The following is a 14866-nucleotide window of genomic DNA, read 5'->3' on the forward strand; positions in this document are numbered from 1 at the left end:
GGGGACACTACAAGCTAAGCCTGCCTCTCCAGCACAGGCAGAGCCAGATACCCACACCCCAGTGTGGATCCCAGGCTTCTTCCCTCAGGACTCATCCCGTTGAGGAAGTTGAGGAATCCTCTGGGTGAGACCAAGGGCTACCAAGGTCTGGCTTCCTGGAGAGGCTGCCGCCAAGAGCAGCCCTGGGGGCTCCTGGGCCTTACTGGAGGGGCAGCCCCACCAGGCCCACCTCCAATCCTTTCCCACTTCCAGCAGGTTCAGAGAAGCAGGAAGACTGCTGGACACCAGGAGCAAGAAAGAAGCAGGCAGGGGTAGCTGGCCAGGTTTGTGCTCGGACTGTATTCACATAGAGACACGTGGCAGCTTACATTGGACAAAATGAGTAATCAAAATTGGCTTTAAATATGGAAAAACCAGGGTCCTGTAATCCCATACTGTCCCAACACTGGGACTAGGATGGCCATCACAGTCTGCGAAGGGCTGGGCTGGGGTCTGGGGAACAGGCACACCACCTCAGCCTGCCCTTATCTCACACACACACTCTCTCTCGCACACACATGCACACGCTCACACACACCCCACAGGCACATAGGGAGGGGTGGATTATTGCTGGGCACAAGTGTCTATTGTTGGGGGAGTCTGGAATGTTTGAGGGTTGGCCAGGGACACCCCCCCACACACACCTGGGATGGGGCATTTCTGCAAGAGGTGTCTTCAGGACAGGGCCCAGCATGAAGGACGAGGCACCCTGGGAGCTGGAAGGCAGAGGCAGACCCATCCGGGACAGCCTGGGCAGTGGACTGATGGGTCCCAGGGCCAGCCCAATCTCTGGTCACACTGACATAGGCCTAGGGGACGCAGAGGCCCCAGATCCAGCTCTGACAAGTGCTGAGAAGGGGCAGCATTGGGCCCCAGAGGCGGTGGCCTGAGTCCAGGGCGGCAGGGGCAGGCACGAGTCTCACTTGGAAGTGGGCGGTGGTGAGCACAGTGCTGGGGGCTCAGGGGCCTGAGGCGCCTTGGAGTTTTGGCAGTGGCTCCTCTGCCAGCTCCAGCGTGGGTCTTCAGAATGCTCTAGTTGCTATATACATCCGTACAAACACATAAATACAGAAAACCCCGAGCCCCATAGATGAGAGCTGAAGGGACGCACCTTTGTCCCAGGGACAGCCCAGGCCTTGCCAAACTCAGCCAGATGAGGGGCTGAAGGGCAGAGGACCCTGGGGACAGTTCCAGCTGTGTTCCCCAGGCCACACCTGGAGTGGACAATGGGGAGGACCACTGTGCAAAACTGTCAACATCACTCAGAGTAGCTGCTACCGCCAACCGCCGGTGGGAGCCTCAGGCTGGGGGCTAGAGGCGGGTGGGGAGCTCTTCATCACTGTCACTGCAGTTCCCACAGCAATCCTGGAGGGTGGGGAAGACACGGAGGGAGAGAGGCAGAGCAAGTGCCATTAGCCACCAGTGCCATCACTGGGTGGCCCTGCCAGGGCAGGCCAGGAGCTGCCTAGGGCCTGGAGCAGCAGCTCAGGCCAGACATGTATTGGACATCAGTGCAGAGGCTGCTGGCCACAGGCTGAAATAAGGGGGACCAGGTGGACCCCAGGCTCTGCCAGGGCAAGGCCCCGTCCAGCCCCTCTCCCCTGGGGTTGGTGGAGGCAGGGCATGGGGAGACAGATGGCTAAGCAAGGCTAGCAGCTTGAAGGTGCTGGGGTGCAGGGAATGGAAACAGTGGGGAGGAGAAAATGGGCAGCGGGCACCGGACTTCTTTCACCCACATCTCGCCTCTGCCATGGAAGGGCTGCCTGTGGCTCCCCGAGGCCAGGCAGCTAGGCCAACCCACGGGGAGCCCACACTGCTCACCTCTGGAAAGAGAAAAGAGGCCGTGAGCCCAGCCAGGGGTGGGGGACAGGCGGGAATGAGGCCAGAGACCCTGGGCACCGCTGGCACGGCTGGAGGAAGCCCATTCACAGCACATGCGGGCACGGGCTCGGCCTCCCACCCACCATCCCTTGGAGCCAGGCTGGAGGCCCAGGTAGGACACTGCTGGGGGTTACCTGGCGACTGAAGAGTCTCTGCAGCAGTCCCTTTTTGGGGGCCGCAGGCGGCTGGCCCTTCCAATCCAGGTCTGGGGGAACCGAGCCGTCCAGCCCGAAGACATTCAACTCCTGGAAGCACTCAGTCTCCACCATCTGCAGGGCAGGCAGCTGTTAGAGCTGCCCCCAGCGCCACCCGCTGGAGCCCACCTCACCAGCTTGGCAGGCCCCACCCACCTCGTTCTGCCAGGGGATGGACACGCTGCCCGTGGCAAACTTCTGGTAGAAGTCCTGGTCGGTGGGCTCCAGCTCCACACCCTTAACCGTGGAAAACTGTTCAATGTCCAAGACATCCTTGCAGTAAATGGCCTGGGGCTGGGGGGACAAACACAGGACAGCCTAGCCTTTAGAATTGCTCCAGCCTTCACCTGGTTGTTCTGCCCTTGCAGTTCTCCGGTTTGGAGTAGAAAACTGGCGCCCGTGCACTTCCTGAGCATGACAATCCCTTCTCTCTGAGGCCATGTCCCCTTTGTAAACTAGGGATCATTGTCCTTCACTGACCTGCCACAGCCAGCCATCCCCACAGTGCCTGGTGGAACAATTAACAGGCGTGCCCTCCATCTGCACACGTCTGTAGGGTGTGCAGCTGGCAAGGTGAGCGCAGGCTGAACCCCAGCAGGCCCTTCCGGCAGGGCACCCTCGGTCCTGGGATGTCCAACAGCTTGCTCCGTCCCCTCACACTTCACAACCAACCAGAGGTTAGAACAGCCCTGCCACACTCCCAGCAGGCTGGGAGCCCATCTCACTCCAGGCCACTTTGTTTTCAAAATCCTACTATTAAGGATGTCAATTAAAACATCACCATAGAACATGGTGTACCGTGTTTCCCCAAAAATAAGACCTAGCCGGGCAATCAGCTCTAGTGAGTCTTTTGGATTAAAAATTAATATAAGACTCGGTCTTATTTTATTATAATAAGGAGCACATGCCCCTTATATTATATAAGACTGGGTCTTGTATTAATTTTTGCTCCAAAAGATGCATTAGAGCTGATTGTCCTGCTAGGTCTGATTTTCGGGAAAACATGTAGCTGCTTTGGAAAAGTCTGGCAGTTCCCCAAAGATTAAACATAGCATCATCATATGAGCCAGCAGCTCCACTCCAAGGTGTACACCAGAGAAATGAAAACATAGGTCCCCACAAAAACTTGTATCTGCATTCATAGCAGCATTATTCATAACAGCCCCAAAGAGGAAACAACGCCCATGTCCATCAACTGGTGAAGACAGACAGACAAAACGTGGCAGTCATACACTGGAATACTATTCAGTTAGAAAAAGGAACTGATATTTACAATACTGATGAACCTTGAAAACATTATGCAAAGTGAAAGAAGGCCAGACACAAAAGGACCATATAGTGCATGATTCCATTTATCTGAAATGTCCAGAATAGACAAATATATAGTGACAGAAAGTAGATTAGTGGTTACCAGGGGAAGGGGAAATGGGGAATGACTGCCAATGGGTCGTTTTTTTGTGGGGGAAGGAGGGGGGTGATAAAATTGATTGTGGTGAGGGTTGCACAATTCTGAATACGCTAAAAACCATTTATTTAAGGATATACATAAAATGAATAAATTGTATGATGTGACTTAAATCCCAATAAAGCTGTTAAAAACTATATTGCTTTTCACCTGCTGCTTCTAAAAAGTTAGAGTCCAAGGCACTGATTTTCTCTCTTCGAATGAAAGATGAAGCAGTGGGATGGTTTCAAGGTTAAATGAGATATGTGCATGGGAAACAGGAGTGGCAGTGCCAGCCCCGAGGTAGGCATTGCCCCAAGGTAGGCTGCTGGTATCAGGCTCCATCGCCCACAGCCAATGCCCACACCATGGGATGCCAGTGAGGCCTACATGACACAATCCTTCAGAGGTGGCAGCTCCCTAACGGGTCCCCCATTTCCACTCATCCACTCCCCACACCTCACATTCCTGCTCAATATTCCCCAAAGGCCCCCATCACACTTAGAAGAGATGTCTGTCACACCGGCCCCTCATTACTGTATCATCTTGAGACTGGTCCCTGCCCCAGGACCTCACTGGTTGGCTGTTGCTTCTCCTTGGAATGCTCATACTCTGAATCTTGGCAGGGTTCTCTCCTTCCTATATTTTAGGCTTCTGCTTAACCATCAGCTCCTCAGAGACCATCCTGTCTAAAAATATACCCAACCTCCCCACCATTCCTAATCTTCTTAGCCTGCACTCCTGCACTTCACATTACCTAATTTTTTTTTCACTTATTGGTTTATTTTGGTGTGTCTTCCCACTAGCACATGAAGGCAGGACTAGGTCCTAGTGACATCATTATCTCTGAGGTCTGGCACATCTAGGTACTCAGATATTTGTTGAATGAATAAACAATCACATATGTGGTTGACAGCCATCAACCTGGTCTGCCCATCACCTTCCTGCCTCCCCAGTGTTCCTAGTGAACTGTCAATCACAAGACCCAGTCATCTTACACATAGAAGGGGAGGAAGCACATGATCTAATCTTGACCAATCAGAACCTTCCCTGTGACTTTACACAGAGAAGCCTGAATTCAGTGGGAGGAGTCAACAGGGTGAAGCAGAGCCAAGAGATGGAGTCCTGGCAACATAGTGTGACACCCTGATGTCGGCCCTACTCTGGAACTATCTTAACCAAATAAACCAGTAAATTGAGTTTTTGCCATCTGGAATCTGATGACTCAAGGATATTCTTGCCTGCAGGATGCCTGACCCACAGAGATGCTCAGTAAATGGGTAAGAATCTACAAGGGGGAGTACTCTGCCCACAGAAGGGAAATCAGTGCTGCCAGGTGTAGCGGGCAGCTGATGTTCTGCCAACCCAACAGCCCTTCCTCCTACTGTCAGCGGCATCTTGGCTTTCCTTTGAGGAACTGGTCTCCCCCACTGGCAGTGGTTCAGGTGGGTGTTCTGATCCAGGTGTGAACACTGAGGGGCCTCTGAGCAATCAGAGGCCATGAGCATCAGCCTGAGGCCTCACTCCCCCCCCCCCCCCCCCCCCCCGCCTGCCTTCAGGATTTCTTTTGAAATTATTGGGCAAGAAGCATGGTCTACTGGAATGGCTAAGCTGGTAGGATGTGGGCCCGAGCTGCTGGGTCCACCGCTGTCACACCCTGAGGAGAGCTGCCTGCTGGTGAAGACTGCACATTGACCAGTACAGGGAGGAGGGAGGGGAAGAGAGAGACAATTCCTACATGCTGGAGCCCCGGATGTGGTATGCCAAAGCCAGACCTCTCCCGAGGCTTTTCACTTTCATGAGCCCAGGGAATTATCTGTCTTGTTGACTAAGCCACTTGAGTTGGGTTTTCCGACATTTGCACTGAAGGTATCCTGAGCTCCAAGAATCCCCAGCCCCTACCCCAGGTTGGCCCTGCCTTTGGCAGAAGTGGGTGGCACTCACATCAGGCTTGAATGGTGGCTCCAGCATGCCCGCGCCCAGACGCTTGAAGTTCAGCTTCTTAAAGAGAGGGTGCTCCTTCACCTCACGGGCACCGCCCCCACAACACCCCAGTCGCTCAGCAGGGTCCTTGCAGAGAAGCTGTAGCGGGGAGGGGCGATCAGGGTGGCCTCAGGAGAGGTGCCCCCGCCCTGGCCCTGGCCGGGCCTCCCGCTGGCTGCCGTACCTGGGAACAGAGCGAGCGGGCCTGTGGGGAGAAGCGATCGCAGTACTCCTCGGCCACCTCTTTCACCAGCCGCTCCACCTCCTCCCTCTTGATCTTCTTTTTCCTCTGCTGGAAGGGCGACTGGCCTGCGATCATCTCATATAGAAGGCAGCCTAGTGCCCACCAGTCTGGGCTGAACGTGTACCGTTCATTCTTCACCACCTCCGGAGCTGGGAGGATGGTATAGGTGTCAGGGGTAAAAGGAGTTAGGGGTGCCTCAGGAATGCCCAGAGCACATCAAAGCGAGGGATCAGCTCAGACATTCACCAGCCAGGCAGGCACTGTCAGTGGCCTGGTAGGGACTGTGGTGAGTAGAAAAAGCACACGCCCCATCAAAGGGAGCTGATGCGGCCCCTTGGGGGGCCAATCTTCTCATTTTGCAGAAGTCAGAAATCCATATTTTTAATGTGAAGCTGTCTGGTTTATTTAATGTTGGCAACCAATTCCAACTGTGTTAAAAACAGTTTGACTGAAACACAAACATAGGCCAAATGAGGCCTGTGTGGCTACCAGTGTACAACCTGTGGATTTAGTCTCCGAGAGAGGAAAGGCGGAAAGTCATTTGCTAGGGGCCTACACTGCCAGCCAGGGCAGGTCTTGAGCGGGGTTTGTCTGTACTGCCTCTTTTCATCTTCGAGGCGACCCTGGCCACAGGGATGGTGACTGCTTCATGGTCAGGGAAAGGGAATCTGGGGGTATGGGGGGTCTGGCCCAAAGACACACAAGCAAGGGGCACGGGGCATCCTTGGGACTCTGTCTACTGTGTCATGTGGTCCCTGAGGGAAACTCGGGGCCTCATCTTGGCCCCTCCCCAGATGGGCAGGTCAGGGGAGTGGAAGCCTAGGGCCACAGACAGGATGGAGTCCCTTCTCGTCCTTCACAGGTAGCCACCTGCAGACCCAGCCAATAGCTCAGTAAGTATGCAGTGACTGAATGATGTGGGTTCACACATGCACGGGGCCCCGGCTGAGTTTTGAGCTCCTGATCTATAACAGAAGGACATTAGCTCTATTCCTCGAGACACAGAAGACTCCCAAACAGAAGTGGTGGGGCCAGGCCCAGGACAGTGAAGGGACTCACCCATGTAGCCCACGGTGCCCACACGGCCTTTGATGGTCTGGCCCTCGGGCACGTGCACAGCCAGCCCCAAGTCAGAGATGCGGATGTGACCTGAATGTGGGTGGAGAAGCGGAGGACCCATTAAGCAGGAGGGCCATACCCCACCCTACTCCACTCTACCCCAGCTGTGGCAAATCACGCACCATGATCATCCAGTAGGATATTCTCTGGCTTCAGGTCCCTGTGGAAGAGAAAGGCAAAGTCAGATGCTGCTCAGTTTGCAAGGCAGCCAGACAGGGCCCACCCCTCCCAGCTCACTCGCCTCCTGGGACGGGATGTGGAACAAGGTGTAGGAGCTACTTGCTGCCAGGGCAACAGATAGCCGTGTCCTTCTCTGGCAGCAGCCCCGGCTCGAGGGAGCAGAAGATGGATCAATGGAGCCAGGACTCCTGGGACTTGCTAGGCAAATGGAAGGCAGCTCCCACCCAGGGAAGCTACCCAGATATCACCAGTAGCCTTGGCTCACCCCTGGTGTCGAAGGGCTCCCCCCACCCCATACCTCCACCCTTTGGCTGACTCTACTTTTTCTGTCAAATGGGGCTGTTCATCCGTCCCCTCCTGGGGCTGTTGCAAAGCTCAAATGAAATCATACCAATAACAGTAACAGGCAGAGCTCTCTCTGCTGAGCCCTGAGTGCCAGGCTCCAGTGTACTTAACTGCATTATCCCATTCAGTCCCTATGATAACCTGCCAGGCAGGAATTATATAGCCTCTACTTCCCAGGAAAGGAAATGGTGTTGGGAACAGGGATTGGGGTGTGACAATGCCGGGATTCACACCCGTGTCAGCTGGGCCCCAGAGCCTGGGTTCTGAGCCTCGCAAGTTCGCCTAGCGTGAGCGAGTATGGAGCCCCCAAGCCGGTGCCTCGCAGGGCTCAGCACGGGTTTGTGGCTGCATGACTGCCCTGGCACACCCACATCGTTCCACCATCCTTCCAGCTGCAGCCCCTGGTGGGGAGGCCAAGCCCCCACCTGTACACGATGCGTTCCCGGTGCAGGTCCTCCAGGCCGCAGCAGATCTCCGCGGTGTAGAAGACGGCCCGCGCCTCGGGGAAGCCAGCCTGGCCCATGTGGTAGATGTGGAACTTGAGGTCACCTCCGTTCATCAGTGTCAGCACCAGGCACAGTGCGTCCTTGGTCTCATAGGCATAGGCCAAGCTCACCTGTGGCCGGGGGGGGGGGGGGGGGGGGGAACCCGAGCCCTCAGGCAGGCGCCACAGGCTACCTGGTGGTGGGGCTGGTGCCAGCCACCCAAAAAATCCTTCTCGGTGCCACTCCTGGGGGGACTAGCTTGCTCCCCAATCCTGGTGTCAACATCCCAAACCTGCCCTTCCCAAGCATCTTCAAGAGTGGGAGCCAATGCCTAGAGGGGGCCGGCTGGGGGCAGACCTCAGCCTGGTGAACGGGGAGGGCAAGCTCATGGCCAGGGGTAGGGCGGGGTCTCCTGTCTGTACTTACTACAAACCTACTGTTCACTTTCTCCAGGATTTGCTTCTCATTGAGCGCCATGGCCTCCCCTTTCCGCTTCTTGATTCGCTTCTTCTCCAGCTTTTTGCAGGCGTACATCTTGCCTGTTGCCCGCACCTGGCAGGCACACACCTATAGCCAGGGTAGATGGGGTAAATGGGAACCAGCTGTGACCTTGTTGGGGTTACAGGGACTCAGAGGGGGATATAAAGGGCTGGTCCAGGACCTACCCCACCCCCTCACTCTGCAGGGATCTCTGGGCTGGCCACTCACCTCCCCAAAGCCACCTTTGCCCAGGACTCGGTACTGCCTGAAGGTGTTTTTGGTCACTGGCTGCCTGTGGGCAAGAGGTTGGGGAGCAAATGGCTGAGCAGGGGCCCAGGGCCCATGACAGCCCCAACAACCTGGCCTGCCCTGTCCCAGCCTTCAAGGAGCTCACCTTTCCAGCCACTTCCACTGCAGGAAACGGTTGAAGTAGATGCTGTCGAGGTAGTCAGCAAAAGGGGCCACGCTCAGGTACTCGTGGGTCTGCCTGTTGAGAAGGCCCAGCCTGCCAGTCAGCCCAACACCCCAGGTTCTCGGCTTGATGGGCCAGGCCCTGCTAAGTGCACACTCAGCCCGAAAGACAGCTTCCTCTGCCAACCCTCCTGCTAACCCACCTAGGATGGAGACACACCCATGCTGAAGCTGAGGATGTTACAGAGAGGGGAGGCAACCTGCCCAAGGTCACACAGCAGGGTCAAAGTCAGGAAGAGAGACTGAATCCCCTCACCAGCAGCTGAGCTGTTCACAGCCTTCCAGGCCCACAGAAGCCCCCTTCTCGGGACACAATTCTAGGCCTGTGGGAAGGAGAGGCTTACCGGGTAAGCTCCTGGAAGAGGTCTTTGCAGGGCCCCTGCTCCAGCTGCCGGGCACAGTCAGTCACCAGTTGCCGGGGGATCTCAGGGATGAGGTCAGGACCCTGGGGATAGGCCACAGACAGGTCAGTGCAGGGCCCCATTGGCCAGCTGCTACTTCTAGGGCACATGCTGGGGGCAGCTGCAGGCCCGTGGTATGCTAGCCTGCCCTGTTGCTAAACTCAGTTCCTGCTGCGACCCTTGAGGCAGAGCCACTGGCAGGCTGTCCAGCCCACCCTCCTGGGCTCTGTGCCCGCAGTGCTGCCTGGTGAGCCTGGAGCAACTCCGGGGCATCTCTGCCCAGGCAGTGGTCACTCTTCTCCCCATCACTGAGCTCTGCCCACTGCCGTCATCCCACCATCACTGCTCACTCACCGTGGGGCTCAGAAAATTCTGCATTAGCCGTTGCCCACATGCCTTCCGCTTCTCATCAGGGGTCACTTCATACTCAGCCTATAGGGTGGAAGGTGGAGAGGCTTGGGTCTGGGGGATGTGACAGTTCTGGAATGCTAGGTGGAGCACACGGGGTCTGGAACCTCTGCCCACGTTGGAAATCAGGGCTGGGCTGCACTCACCACCCCATCCAGGAAGGCAGTGCAGCGGGTCAGCTCAGGCCTCGTAGTGCAGAACTCTCGGAACAGCAGGTGCCCGATGGGCTGCCGCTCGCAAAGACTGTAATAGTCACGCTCTGCAGGCAGAGATGGGAGCTGTTGGGTTCTCGGACCCGAAGCCTGCTGGCAGGGTATTGCTGTCTACACCGCCAGGGCCTGGGCCCCAACGACAGCTTTCAGCCCTGCAGTACGGCACCCATTATCTCCTTTAGAGCCTTCACCACAACCCTGAAGTGGGCACTACTGCCCACCTCTACTACATCATAGCTTGGGACTCTGAGGCCCAGAGAGGCTAAGCGATTAGTCCAAGGTCACACAGTCAGGAGTGTGGCTCCAGAGCTGGGGCCCTCATCTCCCCGCACTGTCTCCTGGGTCATAACACTTGCATTCGTCACAGTGTTGGGGTTGGGTGTGGTCTGTGAGGTTCCGGCCAGGCCCAGGCTGAGCCCACACCTGCCGCCTGCCTGGCGAAAGTACGGAGGAAGCTGTGGCTTCCGGTGAACTAGAGGTTAGGCCTCCTTCCCAGGCAGTGGAAGCCGTCACAATATAGTCCTTGCCCATGTGCAGGCTATCAAAGGGGCCTGAGCAACCTCCAGTGCTGCTCAGACCTGGGACCATAGCCCAAATGAGCAGGAACTGGGGTCTTGGGCACTTCATCTCAAGGCTTTGCTGGGCTCCCTAGACTGGACTGGGTGGGGCTGAACACATGTCTGGGGCTCCCAATGCAGTCAATCTGTGGGCTTGCTCCAGCCCTCACTGCACCCTGTCCGAAGCCCAGCTCCCCCTAGGCCTGGCCCTTCCTTCCTCTGCTTCTCTCAGACTGCCCCAAATCTGACCCTGCCTAAGTCCCCACACCTACCCCAACCACCCCCTGCTGTCCTGTTTGCTCTCTACCCTCCACCCATCCCAAGCCCAGGAACTGAAACTAGGCTGGGTGGTGCAGCCTCCATCTTCCTGCTCCCCAGATCCCCCAACCCTGCCCTTTTGCGCCAGGGTGAGGTCTCAGGGGAGGCTCCCTGGCCTCAGCACCCGCTGGTCTCCACCCAGGCCTCACCGAGGCTGAGCCGCAGCTCTTCACACTGGCTGATGTGCGGGAACTGCAGCATCTGCCGCCATTTCTTGCTTTTGCCTTTGCGATTCCCGCCACCACCTGTGGGAGCAAACAGGCGCTGAGTCAGCCGCCTTGGTGCCTCCCTTCCATCCTCAGTACCGTCCAGAGGCCTACAGGGACCGGCCTCAGCACAGCCCACTCTAGGAGGCACCTTGGGCCTTTCTTTCACGTGCTCCAACATGCCCTCACTGACTTCTAGGACACTTGTGGTCCCCTGGGCCCTCCTGCTAGGGGCTACTGGGCTGGAAGAGCCCAGAGGTAGGCAGTGAGGCCAGGCGGCTGGAGGACGGTGGGGTTTCTGGGCAGCCTCAGCAGCCTCAGCTGCTTCCTGCCAGGTAGCGTTTTCCAGGTGAAGAAAGTAGATAAGGATATGACAGTGGCGGGACCTGTGTAAGTCAAGACCCAGAAGAGATTCTTGGACGTATGGGATATGCCTGAGAGCTGCCAGAGCCAGAGAGCAGCCTGGGTCACCGGGCCCTGTGTCAGAGCTGTCAGAGACTCAAACAAGGTGATGGCACGAGGGCTGGCACTCAGGATCCACACCCCCGCACACAAGGCCTTCCCTGGCCCCGAAACCTGCCTCATTTTACCTAGCTGACCCCCCACCTATAGCTGCTGAGAGCAGGGTAGCAGCTCAGATGCCTACAGAGCCAGACAGGTATGGTGACTGTGGACCAGATGGGAGACAAGAAGGAGTGGTAGGGCGTACGGTGAACTGGACCAGGCATGCCCCTTCTAACGGGCAACTGAAGCACAAGTCCAGCTGCTGCTTGGTTGCTGCTAGGTGGGAATGCTGGCTCAGTGTGGCCAGCTCTCCTGAGTTTTCAAAAGCAGCTGGGAATCCGGACTGTTACACGAAATATCGGTTCCTATTTAAAAAAAATACCACTGCAGTCAAATAAATAAAACACATCACTGAGAGAGTTAGACAGATGTGGTCCATGGGCCACGAGGTTGAGGATGACAGAGGGGCCTGAATCTTGGAGTCATAGACCTTGACTGGAATCTCCAACTCATAGTTTAGGCTCATCACTTGCCCTCTCTGAACCTTAACTTCTCCATGTGTAGTTTGGGTCCAAAACCACCTCCAGAGGCATTGTGAAGGTGATTAGGAGAGTCTGTGTCTAGCACCCAGTAGGGCTCTGGCAAGTGGTAGGCCGCCAGCTCCAACAACTCAATGGCAACCTCAAGCTTTCCCTTGCCTGGCCTCAGTTTCCCCTATGGTTTACCCAGCCTAGTTTCCATCTGGCCTGGCTGAAACATGGGCTGCCTTCTAGGGAGGAAGCAGGGATGGGTCCCTCAATAGGTTCCCCTACCTAAGCTGCCCGGAGGAGGAAGTATTGCAGGGTACCCGTTGGGAAACCTGCGAGCAGCCCTCCTGCAGCCTGTACCCAGCATACCCCACAGTCATTGCTCCACTGTGAGTGAGCAACAGACCCGCATCTCCAACCCCGGCAAGGCCTCCCCACAAGGGGAACTCCTCCCCACCCCCGCAGGTCCCTCACCCAATGCTCCATCCGCCTGCCTCCCCCATCAGTTACTTCCTCCTCCCCCTCCTTCCAGCCACATTAAGGCAGCAGCAGAGTCACATGCAAATATCCTGTCCTGGAACTGCCACCAGTCAGTGGGGCTCCTCCCCACCCTAGCCTGGTCCCCTTGCTGTGCCTCTGGGCATCTGGGAAAGGAACAAGTAAGTGAGGGTTCACACCCCAGGGCAGTCCCACTTCATCCTCACAGCAGCTCTACCAGACCTGGCCCAATTTCATGAGGCTCTGAAATAAATCAATTTGTCCAAGATCACAAAACCTGGAGGTGCCAGAGGCAGGATTCGAGCCCAGTGCCCTGGGACCACAACCCAAGCTCCTTTCCCACCCGAAGTATGCTAAGGAATCCATTAGGTGCCAACTCAATACATACACTAAGGGTTCTCAAACCACTTAGGACCTCAGATCAGTTGGGAAGCTGGCAAAGACCCAGTGCCAAACTGTCAGCCAGTTCATTACGGGATTCTGATGCAGCCAGTCCATGGGCCACAGTTCAGGACTCAGTGACAATTGGGATTTCCTTTAGTTTTCATATCCTGTCCACAAAAAGGTTACTGAAGTTCAGAGAGAAAAGACTTATCTAAAGCCACACAGTTGGGAAGGCCAGGGCCAGGTGAGGTGAGGGTTCTCCAGTGGAGGCACCGGTCCCCGGTCTGGCCATACCCTCCTACGCCTCACTCATGGCCTGAGGAAGCCTGTCTGAAGATGTCTAGTCTCTGGCCAGGCAAGGCAGTGCTCTCAGCAGCCTGAGGCCTGAACTGGCTACAGCCCTAGGAAGGAGGCCTGGCCAGGCTCTCCTCACCCCACCTCCCTGGCTGGCTGGATGACGAGGCAGAACAGAATGGGCAGATGCCCCCAGAGGCTGAGAGGAAGGCCTAGTCCCGGACTCGATAAGGGACAGGAGATAAGGAAGGGTACTAAGGACCCAGCCTGCCATGCCCATTCCCAGACAGCACTTCCCTGGGGTCAACATGCTCTGGGCAGCCAGAGGGTATCAGATGCTGTGCTAGCTGGGGGCTCCTCTGGGCTTCCTACAGATGGTGTGGAGGGCATCCTGTGTCCTAGGCCTGGGTCAACCACAGTCTTGCTATGTGACCTGGGGACTAGTCCCTGGTCTGAGCCTGTTTCCAATCTGTAAAACGGGGCAAGAAGGTAAAGCAGATGACTCTTTGAGCCTGCAAGCCCAGCAAAGAGTGGAAAAACTGTCATGACCTCCTGCCCTAGAGTTCCAAAAAGGGTCTTGTTCACTGCTGCTCGCCAGCACCCTGGACAGGACACAGCATATAGCGAATGTTTGGTGATTAAATTACTATGGTGGACAATACCAGGTGAGGGGCAGGCTAACCACAAGGCAGTGAGGACCAGTTCTGGTCCTTCTGTGTCGCCCAGGACCCTCTAGAGCAGATGTCTGCTAAGATCTGGGGAGGGAACCATGAGGAGCTCAGCACACACTCCGTTCACCAGTCGGGCTCCCTCTGCCAAGCCTTGTACTTACAGTCCTCCCAGCCCAGCATGCTCTCTTCCTTCAAAGCTGGCTCCCACTTATTTCTGTGTCCCTTTACCCCACTAGACCCTGGGCTTCTTGAGGGCAAAAATCGTGACCTATTCCATGGTCTCCAGCGTCATGAGGCACCCAGCAAGCGGAGGTCATGTTGGTAGCATATGTGTCCAACATTTTCCCCAAGTCGGGTGGCCGTTCATTCATTCTCCAAACCTTTAGCCTGCACCAACTTTGTGGCGTTCCAGGCTGTGCGCCGGGGTCTGGGCCTCGGCACGTGGGGTTAAGTTGCCCCTTCCAGGGGCATCTTCTCACCCCTCACCTGCGACAGGCCTCAGAGAGGGTCTCAGGGCCCACCCACGCCCCTTCCTTCCTCTCCTCTCTCCTTTCCTCACCCTCTCATCCTTCCCCCGCCGCGAGGGCGGTGGCCTGACCCCCGCCCCTTCCTGGGCCCCGGCTACCAGGGGCAGGTGCGGAGGAGGACGCCGTACCGGAAGGGCTAGTGTCTGAGTGGGGTGCGGGGCGCTGAGCACGCTGCCCTAGGGGATCCGGCGGCTGGGGCGCGCCGCCGAGCTCGGAGGCCGCGTGCCCGCGTTCTTTGCACCCCGCCGCCCGCCCGGCCGCCTCACCTTCCCGGGCCTTGAGAAGCACCGTGTTTGCTACGATGTTCTCGAGCTCCATGGGCTGCGGCGCCGCCGGGCCGCGCCGCCGGCCAGGATCGCACGCGGGAGCCGGTGCCGGATGGCGATCGGCGCGGCTCCGCTCGGCTCGCAGTGACCGCGCCGCGGCCTCTCCGGCCTCCCCGGCCGCCGCCGCCCGCCTCGCACTCTCCGCCCCCTCCCCGAGGCCACCCGGCC

At 57.0% G+C, this 14866-nt stretch overlaps 1 protein-coding gene across 3 annotated transcripts; it reads right to left on the minus strand.

The window, feature by feature from the left end:
* Nucleotides 1–320: 320 nt before the first annotated feature.
* Nucleotides 321–14855, minus strand: GRK6 (G protein-coupled receptor kinase 6). Of its 3 annotated transcripts, none has more exons than XM_019710993.3 (16): nucleotides 14639–14855; nucleotides 10911–11006; nucleotides 9821–9933; nucleotides 9621–9698; nucleotides 9210–9310; nucleotides 8789–8881; nucleotides 8623–8686; nucleotides 8341–8481; nucleotides 7855–8045; nucleotides 7027–7064; nucleotides 6845–6934; nucleotides 5726–5934; nucleotides 5503–5640; nucleotides 2271–2408; nucleotides 2055–2189; nucleotides 321–1404 (listed from the first exon to the last, which is right to left on the minus strand). In XM_019710993.3, exons 1-16 carry the CDS (start codon nucleotides 14688–14690, stop codon nucleotides 1351–1353), a joined length of 1731 nt encoding a protein of 576 aa, XP_019566552.1. In that variant the 5' UTR covers nucleotides 14691–14855; the 3' UTR covers nucleotides 321–1350. The 3 variants fall into 3 exon arrangements, with proteins under 3 accessions (XP_019566552.1, XP_019566553.1, XP_088654708.1); XM_019710994.3 differs by having other exon boundaries at nucleotides 321–1862; XM_088798582.1 differs by lacking the exon at nucleotides 14639–14855 and having other exon boundaries at nucleotides 321–1406.
* Between the last annotated feature and the right edge of the window lie 11 nt (nucleotides 14856–14866).

This window comes from Rhinolophus sinicus, chromosome 5 (assembly GCF_057876585.1).
Source record: "Rhinolophus sinicus isolate RSI-liver-muscle chromosome 5, RSI-T2T, whole genome shotgun sequence".
NCBI lineage: Eukaryota > Metazoa > Chordata > Mammalia > Chiroptera > Rhinolophidae > Rhinolophus > Rhinolophus sinicus.